The sequence below is a fragment of the Hippoglossus hippoglossus genome, chromosome 1 (genome assembly GCF_009819705.1).
Source record: "Hippoglossus hippoglossus isolate fHipHip1 chromosome 1, fHipHip1.pri, whole genome shotgun sequence".
Classification (NCBI taxonomy): Eukaryota; Metazoa; Chordata; class Actinopteri; order Pleuronectiformes; family Pleuronectidae; genus Hippoglossus; species Hippoglossus hippoglossus.
In genome coordinates, this window is record NC_047151.1 from 9,684,114 (window position 1) to 9,699,780 (window position 15,667).

Below are 15,667 nucleotides of genomic sequence, written 5' to 3' on the forward strand. Positions count from 1 at the left end.
AGAATGTTTTAACGCTTGTTGAGATGAACTTAATTTAACAAGAAATACATGATTTCTATACAGTGATTTATGTAATTTCCTTCAAAATTCATGTTTTTGATTATTCATTAGATTCACCCCCTAACCCTGCTTTATCAGACACCACCTTCTCTGATATATGTTTTTGTAAACTTGAGTGCACTTTAGCAGAGTTTCTCATCGACCCCTCAAAGTGCTCAACAGCTCAAGTCACCTTCATCCAATCACACAAACACTCATACAGCGCTTCTGAATGCAACACTGTTACCATCACACACCATTCATACACTGTCAGCACTGCCGTCAGGGGCAATTTGGGGTTCAGTCCAAGGACACTTTGAACGACTGAAGGAGCTGGGGATCGAACCACCGAACTTCTGGTTAGTGGCCACTCTACCCCCTGTGCGTGTGTAAGGACATGTCACTGGTGAGGAGATACTGAGGCTCAAGAGCTCACTCTAGTGGAGTAAATCTCTCACTCTCACTTCATCTTAGTCTGTTTCACAGTCTGTTTTTATTCTGCCCTATATGATGACGATTATTTAACTCTTTACAAATTAATCATTTTGAACCCAAGATACGTTTTTCCCATCAGGTGATCCAGACAGTATTTACAGTGACATGCATTTGGACAGGTTACTACATGGCATCTCATTGTAACATTTGAAAATGATGCCAGTGGCTGAGAACGCTGAACACACTGCAACTCAAGAAAACATCCTCACCACCCCACATGCATTATGAAGAAATATGTGTTGCAAGTAGTCAAAACACAAGCAAAGGATAAAGCAATTAACCGTTTTGAAAAAAAAAGTGTCCGAAAGAAACAAGCTGCAAACACTGAAAACTCAGACGCACATACAAGTTGAAGAATATGCAGGCAGTTCACTGGACTATTAACGTCGGTGTTTGTAAGAGGCAGATTAAATAGGAAATGGTCGAAATTGATGCTCCAGCAGCAAATATTCAGATTTATACTGTGTATTACTCCACAATCACTGGATCCTGAAGGAAACAGTACTAACCTGGATAAGGCCACATGGTGTTAAATGACACACCACTCACACACTACAGACTAAAATCAATCAAAGAGGTTGTAAAGTATATGCATGAGTCTAAAGAGTGAAACATATTTTTCTTTTTCTCGTTTTCATAATTTGAACGAAAGTTTAAAATGTTACTTTATATTTTACACACACACACACACACACACACACACACACACACAGTTATATACTGAGAAGTAACCTCTACTGAGACTGTATAAGAAAATGGAATTATTAATGTAATCCTCATTTGAGATGGTTCACTTTGTGTATTGATGATATTGGGTGTTTCCCATTCTCAACTTCTTACATAATAGTAAATGCATGAAGAGTAGAACATCCACACAGGAACAGTAAACACTTTTTGGAACTGCGCTTACTGCTTTCTACTTAGTGGAACATTGAAAGTTATATAGTGATGCTTTGCTCTTTTTTCTATTATGGTACATACTCACTGAAGGTGGCGTTACCTTCATCCGGTACAATGTGGCGGGGGGTGAGACAGGGCATCTGAAGTGAGTGGTACTCCGTCCATCATCCCTAGTGCCTCCTTCAAGCCCTTGGCCCCTCGTTCCTGGAAAACACGCTGTAGGAGCAAGATGTTTTTATTATGTTTAGAACAAATGTGAGAATATCCTCTACCTTCCTTACCTGGTCTACTGCGTCCTCCTGTGGCTCCATCTGCAGAAGCTACATAGGGAAACCAGTTTTGTGGATTTGACAATATTTAACTTGTTATTTAGTTTGTCTTTATGAGCTAATTTCATGGAGGATGGATGTATATTGTTTATTATTATATTGTATGTTTTCTCTAGAAAATTAAAATTCTTGTTTACCATTGTGTCTAAGTACAGTATGAATTGTGTATGAGCAAGATCAACCCTGCCAAGCTGGTTGTCGGCAAACGTCACAGCCATCAACTGCGTGACCGAGGACACAGAGATGCACTTTGTCCGTGAGGAGGTGCAGGTCTGAAAGATATAAAAGTATGAATTTAATCTCTGTTCAAAGTTCTATTCTGGTGCAACCTGTCTGACTGCGACACTTGAACGCAATTTACAAATGTTATAATAACAGACAGTACAGATAACGTCTCTTTTGGGAATCTTTATTTTAGAAAATGTCACAACAAAACACAGATGGTAGAGATTTACTCATGTAGCAAAACATTAAATATCTGACTTCTACAATTTCTGTCAAAATGGTCACAACTCAGTCAGATCTGAACAGACATGAAACACATGTCGACATCCGGAGCAAACCTCCAGAAATTCACACGGCTGCAGAACTTCACTCAGAACCATCAGCGTTTTCCATTTCACAGTAATCCTGTCATCATAGAGGGAGGCCGAGTTAAGAGCGGCTGGCCAGCCACAGTCGCCTCGCACGCCTTACGCAGGCGCATCATTGGGGAGGCTGCAGACACTAGGTGCCGCTGGGAGTAGGGAGTGGAAGAGTAGGAAAGGTGAGGGTGCAGCAGGGCAGTGGGTCCTCCCACTGCCCTGCTGCAGAAACCTGGGGGGATGGATGGATGGTGGTGGGCCAGACGAGGAGGAAGGGCAAAGCAGGGCCGTGGAGAATTTAGGAAGCGGCATGGCAGCTTCACTGGGGGGATCTTCAGGGTGGAGCTATGCAAAGGTTTCTTTGGAGTGATAGGGTTGTCTGGGCTCGGCTTCACCGTTAACTCCCACTTGACTGAGATGGACAGTGAAAACTGCTTCTTGAATGCTGGATGAAGAAAAATGAAGAAGTACAGCAATGAGGATCACAGCAATACACAGATATGCCACAACATTAACAGATAACAGGTTTTAATGTTGTGACTCCTGTGTACAGTATATCTGTGGCCTGTTTTGAAAGGGTTCATTCTGGACCATCAGTAATGTCATTTAATAACGTTGAGTCAATGTTAAGTCTGTGATGTAGTCCAGGAGTTGCGTTCAAATTCATTCCAATCATTAATTTGCACTCATTTGTCAGAAGTTGATGTCTTTGCCAAGGAGGTACAACCAAGATTTCATCAGCGTTTGTTTATCTGTTAGCAGGATTACGCAGAAACTACAGGATGGATTACTTTCAAACTTGGTGGAAGGATGTGGTATGTTTCAGGAAAGAACTCATTAAACTTTGGCATGAATCTGGATTATAGGGCAGATCTCAGACTTTCCACTTTTTTGAACATTGGAAGATTAGGTGTTTTTCAGCATTTTCCTATTCTCAGAATAGTCCATGAATCTTGATGGAAAAAAACCCTGGCACATTTTGGAGACTGATAAATATCAGTGTGGATCTAGTCAATTTAAATGTAGTTTAGGCCTGGGCAGAGCTATGCATTTTGTGAGGGCCATTCTAGTTAAAAAAGTGCCAGTCTTCTTCGCCTGGATCCATCCTCACTGAACCGGCTGCAAGTCAGATTTTTTCAGTGATTCAAGATGTCCAGTGTTGTGCTCATGACTGTTTCCTAGGTCATAAACAACTGTTAAATCAGTACATGAAGTTCAATGTAAGAATCTTAATGACTTTGAGACTGAAGCAGTTGTGTGTCCACTTTCAGAAATTACAACACATCTTTTTGATCATTGTGAATATGTTGCTTTAATAAAACTGGAAATCCTGCATTGCAGGTGTGTGTGTGTGTGTGTTTGTGCGTCACCCACCAACCAATGACAACTAGTCAAAACCTGACTTGAGATATCATGTTCAAGAGGCAAAAAAACACTGTGAAGCCACCGTGGCTTTTGACCACCCAAATCAGTTAATCTCTAAATCTAAGTGAACATTTGTACCATTTGAAAGGATTCTCTCGAGGCTTTCTTCAGATAACACATTGATGAAGCAAAAAAATGTGTTTGTGACCTTGACCTCCAAATTCTAATCAGGTGATCCTTGAGTCCAGGTGAATGTCTGTGCTAGATCTAAGGAGTGTTCCTGATATATCATATTCACTAGAACATGAGGTCACCGTTCACCCTTGTGTCAAACTGAACATTTGTACCACATTTTAAGAAATTCCCTCTTGAGATATCGCGAGTTACGGATGAACGGACTGACATACGTAGGACAGACTACCATAATACCTCTGGCTGTTTCAGAGCAAAGGCGTAATAATGTCAAATAAATTCAAAGAGTATTGAAGAGGATGACGCTATAGGGGAACAATATTTACAGCAATTCACTGATCACAGGCATCAGTCCAGCACCAACCTTCCACCAGCATCTTCTTGGCCATAGAAGCAGCCTGGTGAGATGAGAAGGTCACTTTCGCTGACACCCCCTCTACACCAGCTTGAGTCATCAGACACACTCTCTCCACCCCATCGGTGAGCACACGCAGTACCTGCAAACACAGAGAGTGATAGTATCAGAGGGGTGATCACTGTGTATATACCCCATCAGTCAATGCTAACTTTGTTAAGTTGCAAAAAATGCCATTTCATAATGACGTCATTTATCACATGATGACAAATGATTGGTTAGTCTAAATAAATAAATAAATAAAATGATCTGTAGATCATTTCTCTCATCTTATAGGTTGCCAAATTTAAAGTATTACTATATTATATGACTTCATTCAATGATTTCACATCACTTCTCATATGATGTCATATCATGGGGGACGTACCAGGTAGTTAAGAGTTCAGTCATGTCACGTTTAGCGTTTAATTACTGCATATTTCATAATTGTTAAATGAAGCGAAATCAAAATTAATATTTGTTTCCCTGCAGAGCATTAGTGGCCAATTAGCTGCTCTTCTTAGTTTTTTTTGTTTTTTTCTGTCTAGTCCGCCTGTCAAGTGAGCCAGCAGCAAGATCTGGAGAATGGTCTTGGGACAGACGAGTTCTCATTTATTTTCAATCTTCTCACTTCCCCATCTGTAGTTTGCTCAAATTGAATCTCAGTTAAGCAGCCAGGGCAGACTCAAGGCGTCTGTCGCAGTAAAATGTTTTAGCTTGGATAGTGTGTGTAGGTTTGCAGAGAAACTTAGCTCCTGTCCTGTTAGTAAGCTGAGGAGGTAAAGATGATTGTGAAATGTAGAACTGAACTTAGATGTGTTTTCTGTATTATTTAATCTGCAGTTCTGGTAAAACCTGATGATTATAAACTGGTCGCTGAGTCTAAGTTCCCATCACTAAGACAAGCTACAGTGCTGTTGTACCTGCAGCAGTTCCTCTAGTCTGGTGGTGACAGGCAGGTTGTCAACACAGAGGTGTCTCTTCTCTGTGCTGCGGCGAACACTGAGGGGGGAGCCGGGCTCCAGCACGTGGCCGTGCAGCAGGCGGATCGCGTCAGCGGCTACACTCTGCGAGCCGTATTTGGCGTACGCGAAGCCGCGGTTCTGTCCGCTGAAGTTCATCATGAGCCTGAACTCCCAGAGTGGACCCACGGAGCTGAACAGGGGGATCAGCAGGTCCTCGTAGGTGTCCCGCGGGATCTGGCTGATGAACACCTCGCAGCGGGCTTCTGGGTAGGGACCATTCCACACTGTCACCAGAACAGACAGGAGAGAGAAGTGATCTGTCACGTGATCTCATCAGCTCAAGTTGTTACTTTGTTGGCTTAAATCTTCATTAAAGGATAAATCTGGAGTTATGTTATCTCTTTTTACTCTTATTATAGAAAACATCAACAACTAGAAGCACTGAGTAGAGCACGAGCCTCCGCCAAGGCCTAAAAGTCCCCTTATGAAACCACAATTAAGATCGATTAGATCTGGATATTTGGGTGGATCTGCATCAAAAGATCCAGAAATTATTTTAAGAGAAATAAAAAAGAAAATGTTGAAAAAATCTTACAATATAAAAGGATAATAACTAAAAAATAACAGTTTCCTTTTATTTAAGTGAGTATTGAGGCATTGTTTCCCCCTATTTGACCATAGCACAACATTTTAACTTCACTGTCAGTTGGAGGAACAGCACTAGTATGAGCCGCGGTCTCTCTCACCCTCAGGCGGTCCTCCGTACTTCCTCTGGCCATTTACTTGAGTCAGTTTTATATTGGTTGTTCCCAACCAGGTTTCCAGGGCCTGCACCCGCTCAAGATTCAGCACCTGACAGGAAAAACAAAGTGGGAACAATTACACAGTGACAGTTCCTTTGCAACTAACAAGACAGATCATTTGAATAAAATCATTGGTTGTGACACTGTTTTAACCCACTTATTCAAAGCATGTATGACTGGCAAGTGTAAAAGTACCAAATGAGCAAAAGTAAATGTCAATGTACGTAATCACCTGGTTAAGTACAATATAGCATGTTTATTGGGATGTGAAACTAGACTTTACCCTGGTCTTCAGTCAGTGTTATATTGTGATGCAGTGTGATATAATAATTGAATGCTTTTTTCAGATTTTCAGGGGCTGAAAACTGATCAAATATTCTGATTTACTTACTCTCACTGGTTTATGGTCTATAGATCATTGCCTTGTATCATTTTCAGGAAAACATTACACCTATAACTTCTACAGCAGATTGACACCACTGTATTTGATGAGGACAAGAACCTAAAGCAGAAAATCATCATAATCAGGAGACTTGTTCATTATCTGAAGTGTGATCAGGGTTGGTAGTAAAACAACCACACACTCTATTTACAGTGAAAGGATTAAAAAGGTTTTTTCCACAGTCCTTAGCATTTAAGCAAGCACTCCATTGATTTAGCATCATACTTACACTTAATATTGTCAAATTAACATGGACAGACAGAAAAAGGATTAAATTGATGCAGAAAACCCGGAAGACATTTGTGTTCATTATTCTACACGTTCCTATATAGGTTGAATTTGGTCCCTAAGTACCCACAATGCAACTCAAACACCAGTTGGCATATTTTCAAATCTCAAAGGTCATTACAATTAGATTATAAACTTTTCCCTCCATATTTGAATATGTTTGAATTTCAAATATAAAGTGACAGCGCTAATAGGCTACACAGGTTTGATAAACTCACTTCATTTGAACTCCAGATTAGTTTTACATTTCAGACTTGGAGGCTTCAAGCTGATGCTGATTCAAGTGACATCACCTGAGGACATGAATCTGACTCTGGAGGCACAAAAAGCTCCATCCAGTTCCCCCCCCCCCCACACACACACACACACACACCTGGTGGGGTTCCCCTTTTAGAGAGAGAGAGCAGCCAATCACGTGCAGTGACAATAGGTACAACCTTTTTCTTTCTTTCTCCAAAGTAACTTTTGTTTAACTTTGTTAAAATGTAGCTTATTAGTATTCACATTCAAAGTGTGCAATTAACCTCTTATAAATGTTTTACACAGATATGTGACAAAATATCAAATGTAGATAGATAGATAGATAGATCGATCTAGACACGTTTACATCCAATGGCTTCAAACACACACGAGGGTAAGAATGAGCAATGGAGACTTATGGAGGCCATGTAAAAGGTTGTCAGCTCGTCAGTAATTTATCAGAAAACTAAACTTAAGAGAGTAAAACGTAACCTAAAATCAAACGCATTGCACACAGGTAAAAGTGTTTCTATTGAAGTTGTGCAAATAGTTAACAATCGTCAAGTATTGTATCTAAACTTAAAAGAATCAAATTGTAACTTAAACCCAAAACCAAACATATTGTGCACGTGTAAAGTGTGTTTCTGTCAAGACTTGTTCGTTGTTATTCAAACCCGTGGAGAACAAACACCATACGACAGTGGGAACACGGTGGACTGAATGAATCCCCTGGCCCCTGATGTGCCACCTGGTCCCAGGTGTGTCCCTCATGTGCAGACTGCCAACACGCAGCAGGACCGTGAACCCACAACCTCCTCAGTGGAGGAACAAGTACAGGTACCAATACAGACATGTCAAAGTTCTCTGTGAACAGAAAGCGTCTTGAATTCAAACGTTTACTGAAGTAAAAGTATTAAATACTAACTCACCGACTCGGAGTCCATGTTGTTGTATTATCGATGAGAGAAGTAATTAAGACGCTGGTGCTGGACGGCTCCGTGCGGACCAATCAGCTGAGACCTCCTCCCTCCACCAGCGCAGCTCGTGCTCGTGACCCTCCCTTTTTTTAAACAACTTTATTTACAAACCTTTATATAAAAACTTTTTCCAAATATGTGCTCAACACTGGAAATAAACAGCTCAAGTGGCAGTACAGTTAAATAAACAGATCTGTAGATTACTCAGAAAAACATAATAATGTATTATAAAATACATGTATTATGTTAAAAAGGATATACAACATAAATATAAATGAAAGAAAAGAAATTGAAGGGGGGAACTATTTCTTATTGTGTATTGAAAATTTAAATGTTGGATGATATACATATATCTCCCTTGCACCCCCACTTGGGATGGTATGTGTTCCTTACACCTGAGTCCTCTAGAGTTTGAGGGTTTTGCCCGATAAGACGATTCTTTTCAAATGACAGACATTTTTACCAAGGTCATGGACAATTGGACCAACTGACCGACAGTAGTTTCGCTGATAGACGCACATGCATGACCTATAGTTTCTTAATTACACATATGTTATAACTGATCCTCTAATATACAGTAACTAAACTTGCTTGTATACGTATTGTTTATTCGTGTAATTTCAAACTTATAAAGAAAAAAAAAGGTTCTTTGCGACTGAGTGTTTGTACCAAACGCCTCACTGAGACAAGGATGTTTGCTCCGCTTGTTAAACATTACAGCAGCATAAAAACAACTGTAGACACAGGAGTCTGGCCAACCGTAGTGTTTTGGGGTCACATTTGTACAGAGTTATGGTCAAAAGGATTCTTTTTTATTGCTATAATCAGAGAACCAACACATTCTGGTACAACTGTGGTCCAACGCTCCAACTCACTGAGGATATTCATCACTTTTAGACTGTTACATTCATGACTAACTGTTGATGAGCAATGTATATGATACTTTTGTAAATGTGACTGGATAAAAAAACAATAGAATAACATGGTGAGTTTTATTTTCTGCATTACACTGATGGATGCATATGAAGTGATGTAACAATTTTATGTAGGATATTTATGGAAATGGGAAACCCTAACCCTAACCCAAAAATATAATCAAAATATGTGCGATACTATTAAATGTCCTTTTTTTTTTTAATCAAATAATATTTTGTTGATGCTAACAACACAGCACAACAGAAAAACATGTTTTTCAGCTAATACTGAGTGATCATCGTCTTCAGTATCCTGACAGTGTGGAGACTGTTGGGTATCGTTTACGCTGAGTCATGCACTTGTCCCTCTCGATGAACAGCGAGTGGGTTTTGCAGTTCATGTCCTTCTCGAGGGCCATGCGAGACTCCTCCAGCTGGGACAGGGAGCCTCTGGCCTCGCTCAGCTGCTGGTGCAGAGACGCCACAGTGGCATCAATCTGCCTCGCCTCCCCTTCCAAACTACAGACACAGGCAGCAAATGAGGGGATAGAGAAACAAAGGGAGATACATACAGTATGATTTGTAGGTGTGCACATGTGTGTGTGCGTGTGTGTACCTGAGCTGAGGTTCGTCCCTGCAGAGCTCCATGTGGGGTCTGAGGGAGCGGACGTAGAGTCTGGACTGAGCAACTCTCAGTGGAGCCTCTTTATTGTGGATGGCCTGTTGTAGAGCAACGATGTTCCTCTCCTGAGCCCCGATCTGCTCCAGCACCTGCACAGACACACACGATCATACAACAGATAATCCCACCCATCAATCACTCTGTGTGTCTGTGTCTACCTCTGCGAGCTTCATCGCCTGCTGGTTCTTGGCCTCATTCAGCTCCACACAGCGCTGGCTGAAGGCTCGGTCCACAGTGGAGCACTGGACCCTCAGATCCTCAGTGGTGTCCAGCAGCACTCGCTCCACCAGCTTTCTGAGATGCACACAGGGGATATAAACAGTCGACACACCCCTGTTAAAAGGCCAGGTTGTTGTGATGTAAAAAAATTAGACCAAGATAAATCACCTCCAAACTTTTCCCAGCGTTAATGTGACCTATAATCTGTACAATAGAATGAAATCTTCAAGTGAAATCTTTAAGGGGATAAAAAATAAAAAACTATAACAATGTGGTTTCATAAGTGTGCACACCCTCTTATAATTGGGGGTGTGGCTGTGTTCAGAATCAACCAATCACAGTCAAACTAGCAGTCAGCACACACCTGCCATAAATTAAAGTGACACTGATTAACCCTAAATAAAGTTCAGTTGTTCGAGTCCTGACATGAACTCAGTCGCATCTTACAGCACAAGCCTTGGTCCGCAACGAGCTTACAAAGCATCAAAGCATCGCATTGTTGAAAGGTCTCAGTCAGGAGAAGAATGCATTTACCATGGAACACAGTGAAGACAGTCATCAACAAGTGGACAAAACCTCAGACACAACCAAGAACTGGACGTCTCAAAGACATGAAAAGACAAGAAGAAGGCTGCCAAGAAGCATACAGCAACATTAAAGTAGCAGCAGGGGTTTCTGCCAAGTACTGGTTGTGTACTACATGTGATAACAATCACACGTATTCTTCATATGTCTGGGCTATGGGGTAGGACGGCAAGATGGAAGCCTTCTCTTACAATGAAAAACATCCAAGCACGGCAAAAAACTAAATCAAGTCTGACAAAAGCATGTGGGAAAATGTGTTATGGTCTGATGAGACCAGGGTTGAACTTTATGGCCATAATTCCAACAGGTATGTTTGGTTAAACAACAACACTTCACATCACCAAAGAACAGCATACCCACGGTGAAGCATGGTGGACTTTAGTCAAGGTGGAGGTTTCAATTACCCTCAATTTGAATGAATAGAACTTTATTGTCCACCAAGGGTGGAAATTTGCCTTTGGCTCACTAGTACAACACAAAATCTGGGAAACAGATGAAAACATCAATACATTAAAATTAAAATTGAAATAAAAATAGCATTTCAGTTTCTGTAGAAATGTTCCTGCAATTGTAGCCCACAACAAGCAAATGGTAAAAAGATTTGGACAAGCATACAGCAGCGGTGAGCACAGGGTCAGCAGCCAGGACACGCCCCCGGAAATGGCACAATTTTGGCACAAAACCTTCAGGCCTCTGCTAAAAAGCTGATGATGAAGAGCATTTTCATCTTTCAGCACAACAACAACCTAAAGCATACCTCCAAAACAACTAAAGTTTTGGAATGGCCCAGCCAGAGCCCAGACCTGAATCCAATTGAAAATCTGTGGGGTGACCTGCATGAGGAGGACTGTGCACAGGAGGTGCCCTCGCAATCTGACAGATTTTCAAGGAAGAGTGGGCAAAGATTGCCAAGTCAAGATGTGCTGATGGACTCCTACCCAAAAAGACTGAATGCTGTCATAAACTCAAAAGGGGCTTCAACAAAGTATTAGTTTAAGGGTGTGCATATTTGTACAACCAGGTTATTTTGAGGTTTTTATTTTTACCCGCTAAAACATTTTTATAATTACATCACAACAACCTGGCATTTTTTATTTATATCCACTGTAAAAACAGCTACTGGAAACATTCATGAATGTGCCACGGTGTCACTTTGAGTCTGTGTGGAGGCTCAAACACAGTCCGAACACACACAATGCTCTCTGACCTGAGGCTGCTCGAGGCCTGTTCCTCCTGCAAGGCTTTGCTCAGGTTGTCCTGTGTGAACTTAGACCACGCTGCATGGTTACACACCCTGCAGAAGACCAGAGGTTAGATTGTCTATTAATCACAAGGGTTATCAGCACAGTTTTTCATTTGCAGGGGTAATATCACTTCATGCATTTAGGAGCATTTAAAGGGACTTTGGGGGCCCAAGGCTGAAAGGTCCAGGGAGGCCCTAAACCCCGAAGAAAAACATGATATATGATAGACTTTCTAGACTTCAACCAAACCTCTAACTGCCTGCGCCGCACCGGGTGTGTTTGCAGCAGGTGACGGCTGTCGCTGATCTGCTGTGTCTCACGTGTATCTGTTCACACTGGTAGTGTGTCTGCTGCAGAGCTGCCAGCACTATGTGTTACATAGGGTTTGCCTTTGAAAATAGCCATACATAATATAACTTTTATATGATGTCATTACACATCTAATCTACTAAAGGGATAGTTCACTCAAAATTTTGTATTCACTCCTCATCTACTCAGCACTATGCGGAGGGGCATTTGTGTGTGGATCATAGCGGACTTTTAGGCTTAAAACATGGTGTAAATGGCCTCGGGACCACCAGACCAGATGTTGTTGTTTATGTTTAAAGAAGGGGTCCCCAGTCATTTAAATTTTATTGGATTTGGCTGCAACTCTGTTTACCCCTGAAACTCCAAAAGTATTTTGTGGACTCAAATACCCACCGCTCCATCGGCATAGTGGTGAGTAGATAATGAGTGAATTTTCATTTTTGGTTGAACTATCCCTTTAAGACGCATTTGGTCAATAATAAAATTTTAAAAAGCCTTGTTAAAACAAAGAAATGGATTCAGGCAACACAACGCTTTGCCGCTTGTACTTTGAAAGAGGTACAGGTGAATATTTATGTATGTGACATATTCAACAGATAATTTTCACTGTCTATTTTGTTGTGAGCCACACACGGCATGTGGAGAAAATAGGCGACCCCAACTAAGAGCAGTGCGGCTCACAGGCGTGAGATGCACCTGAGACATGCAGCTCATGCAGGCAGCTTGGGGGCTCTAACCCGATAACATGGGCCACAAAATACATCCAGTGCGGCCTGGGTGTTATGTAGAAAGCTAGTGTCTCTTTATGGGGTTTAGTGTTGTTACGGTCTCCTGTGATAAGCCAATCATAGAATTGAAGGGTCCTCACAAAATTGTCGTTGCTGTGGATCAGCCGTTCTCTGGGGCCACCTCTAAGCTCGGACCCCCAGGAAGTTGCCTGCTCAAGCTACCTTGTTGCAATACCCCTGCACACACACACACGCACACACACGCGCACACACACGCGCGCGCACACGCACACACGCACACACACGCACACGCACACACACACGCACACGCACACACACTCACTGGTCCTGCACGGTGGCTGAGCTGGGGTGGTGCTTTGTATCCGGACTCATGTTACTGTATCTTCCACAGTGGTCGTCCAAGTTGTAGGCCTCGTACTTATCAGACCAGTCCAACTCTAAGGTCTGCTTGGCCTCTTTGTTCCTCCTGATACAGACACACAAACACACACACATCACAATAAATGGAACATTTCATAATTGCCGTACATGTGAGGCAGTTTGACTCCAGTAAACAGGACCGGAGACTCACTTGATCTGAGTCACAACCTGAGCTGTGGTTCTCTTCAGAAGAGCCTGGACGCTCCTGATCAGGTCCACTTCCTACAAAACACAAAGCCATGCTTCTGGTTAGTGTCACACTGAGCCCTCTGCTGGCGGCATTTTACTGTTACACTGAATACAGTATAGGCCTAATACACACTTCCACTCCCATACACATAACTGTAAGAATTATAATTTTTCAGGGCTGCATCTAATGATTGATAATTATTTTCAGTATTAATTTATGTGCTGAATATTCTTTCTGAATATTCTATTATTAATAACAATCATTTAATTTAGTTTTAATTGTTATTATTTGATTGAAATTATTTTTATTTCCATCTGATCCCTTAACTTAAAGTATTTAACAGTATGACCACCTTTAACAGCTGCTCCTCCACAGAGTCTCGGACCAGGTCTGGTCCCAGTCTCCTCGTCCTGCAGGTCAGGTTATCGGTGGCGATGACGTACGGAGTCTCGGAGGCGTCCAGCGCCTTCTCCAGCCGCGTCTTCACCGCCACCAGTGACTGGTTGTCGGCCTGCAGCTGCTCGATGTGCCGCTGCAGCTCGGACCTCCAGTGGTGGAGGTCTTGTAGTCTCTCCCCCAGCAGACGCGTCCCCTCGGCCTGGGTGTGCAGCGTGGCCGCCTCGGTGTCCTGGTGCAGACTCCTGGACTCTCGCTGGACGCTCCGGGCCTGGAGGCGGTCGGTGCCGGCCTGTTGCAGGATGCTGTGGTAGTTGGAGAACCACTCGCCCGGGGTGTATTTCGCAGAGCGGTACCCAGCTGTGGCAGAGCCCGAGGACGGCTGCCAGTCCCTCACAGGAGGCTCCTTCTCCGGGAGCCCCACAGCCACAGCCCTGCTGTCACAGTGAGGCCGTGACACTAACAGCTCAGAGCTCATGTCTCTGACGGTTAAATTAGCCTGTTGGGAGAAAACCTTTCAAACTGATCAGTTGATCATTAAAGCGGACCGAGGCCTCAGTGATGCTGCAGCAAACTGTGGCCTGTGTTTGTTTCCTGTTGCCTGGTTACACATGTTGGCAGGGTCCTTGGCTCAGGTGACCAGAGATCAAATGAGCGGATGCAGATCAAATTACAGCCATTAAACAAGTATACAATATACTGTAAACACAATATGCAGTAATAAAATCATCCTCCCTGTGTGATACACGGACTTATTCAGTTTAATGTCACATGATCTGGCTGTGTCCAGTTCTAGAAACATTCAAGAGGGAGATCTTGAAATCCTCCAGTGAAATATTAGGTCCACACATGGCCACACATGGCCACATTTGGCATGAGAGCAGATGACACTGCCTGAATAATATGTGCAGTGTTAATGCTTTGGCAACAACACACACACACACACACACGCACACACACACACACACACACACACACACACACACACACACACACACACACACACACACACACACACACACACACACACACACACACAAGTATATGGTTTATTAAATTTAGGGCAGCAACTAACCACTGTTTGCTGTTGCTGTGTTGGTGAATACAAGAATTGACAGAAATATGTATGAAGTTCATTTGTGTTGAACCTGTCAACAAACTAGAATTATGTCACACTAATAAAATGGATGAAAACTTAATGTTTTGATCAATGAACCTATTTATATTATTGAAATTCTACAAATAAGATATAGGTTGAAAGCTCAAATGTAATAATATATTATATACTATTGCAAACTACAAAAAACTATAGGCTTTTTTGTAGTTTGACCACAGGTAGGCACTATAGAGATGTGAATCGGAACAGAGATGCCTTCACTCCATCACTCCATCTCAATTGCTTGTCTGACACCATTGCTGACAGCAAATGAGGCTGAAACACTATTTCCCCATTTTGCTTACATAGTCCGATGGGTATACCAGTAAGCCAGGATCTGACAATGTACTCCGGTACCCCTCTTCTCACTGAACAAATAACTCACTATAATTGACAGGATCGAAAGCTTTGAAAGCTGCTTTATTTTACATGTTTTACTGATCAAAATACAATGCGTATAGCTCAAGGCAGAAGATGAACAGTAGGTTTTGAAGGCTCCATGTCTTAACTTTACTGAGAAAAAACAACAACTCCAGCTGAAAAAACTCATGCTGCTGATGTGGAAGTGTAAACTGATTCTTCACACTATAGCAACGGTGTACAATCTTGAGAATACAGATAAGGGGTAAACATTACGCCGACAATATGTGTGAACAAACTTTGAAAATGTTGAAAAATCTCAGTCCCTCTTTCAAACAGCAGGTTTTATCGATTTCATATAATCTCACTGACGCATCTATTTGAAGAAATATCAGGATGAAAAATGCTATTTGAGTTTGTCTTTCCTGGG

The 15,667-nt window shown here is 42.1% G+C and overlaps 2 protein-coding genes across 2 annotated transcripts; both read right to left on the bottom strand.

The window, feature by feature from the left end:
- Nucleotides 1-2,156: 2,156 nt before the first annotated feature.
- Nucleotides 2,157-8,060, bottom strand: LOC117769082 (dead end protein 1-like). Its single transcript, XM_034597691.1, has 5 exons — nt 7,966-8,060; nt 6,010-6,115; nt 5,222-5,547; nt 4,269-4,401; nt 2,157-2,792 (listed from the first exon to the last, which is right to left on the bottom strand). The coding sequence occupies exons 1-5, from the start codon at nt 7,978-7,980 to the stop codon at nt 2,383-2,385; spliced, it is 990 nt and encodes a 329-aa protein (XP_034453582.1). The 5' UTR covers nt 7,981-8,060; the 3' UTR covers nt 2,157-2,382.
- Nucleotides 8,061-8,986: 926 nt separating this feature from the next.
- tekt4 (tektin 4) lies at nt 8,987-14,326 on the bottom strand. Its single transcript, XM_034597376.1, has 7 exons — nt 13,678-14,326; nt 13,287-13,357; nt 13,038-13,181; nt 11,621-11,707; nt 9,768-9,903; nt 9,544-9,698; nt 8,987-9,446 (listed from the first exon to the last, which is right to left on the bottom strand). The coding sequence occupies exons 1-7, from the start codon at nt 14,197-14,199 to the stop codon at nt 9,233-9,235; spliced, it is 1,329 nt and encodes a 442-aa protein (XP_034453267.1). The 5' UTR covers nt 14,200-14,326; the 3' UTR covers nt 8,987-9,232.
- Nucleotides 14,327-15,667: the final 1,341 nt, after the last annotated feature.

Bases quoted from the DNA above. Each gene is read 5' to 3' on its own strand.
- LOC117769082 (XM_034597691.1), bottom strand. The intron at 5,548-6,009 runs GTGAGAGAGACC...TTCTGGTGACAG, and splicing joins GTACGGAGGACCGCCTGAGG to TGTGGAATGGTCCCTACCCA. The intron at 2,793-4,268 runs GTTGGTGCTGGA...TTCTTCATCCAG, and splicing joins CAAGAAGATGCTGGTGGAAG to CATTCAAGAAGCAGTTTTCA.
- tekt4 (XM_034597376.1), bottom strand. From the start codon at position 14,199: ATGAGCTCTGAGCTGTTAGTGTCACGGCCTCACTGTGACAGCAGGGCT. The intron at 9,904-11,620 runs GTCAGAGAGCAT...TGTGCATCTCAG, and splicing joins CAGGCCTCGAGCAGCCTCAG to AAAGCTGGTGGAGCGAGTGC. The intron at 9,447-9,543 runs GTACACACACGC...CTGTGTCTGTAG, and splicing joins AGGGACGAACCTCAGCTCAG to TTTGGAAGGGGAGGCGAGGC.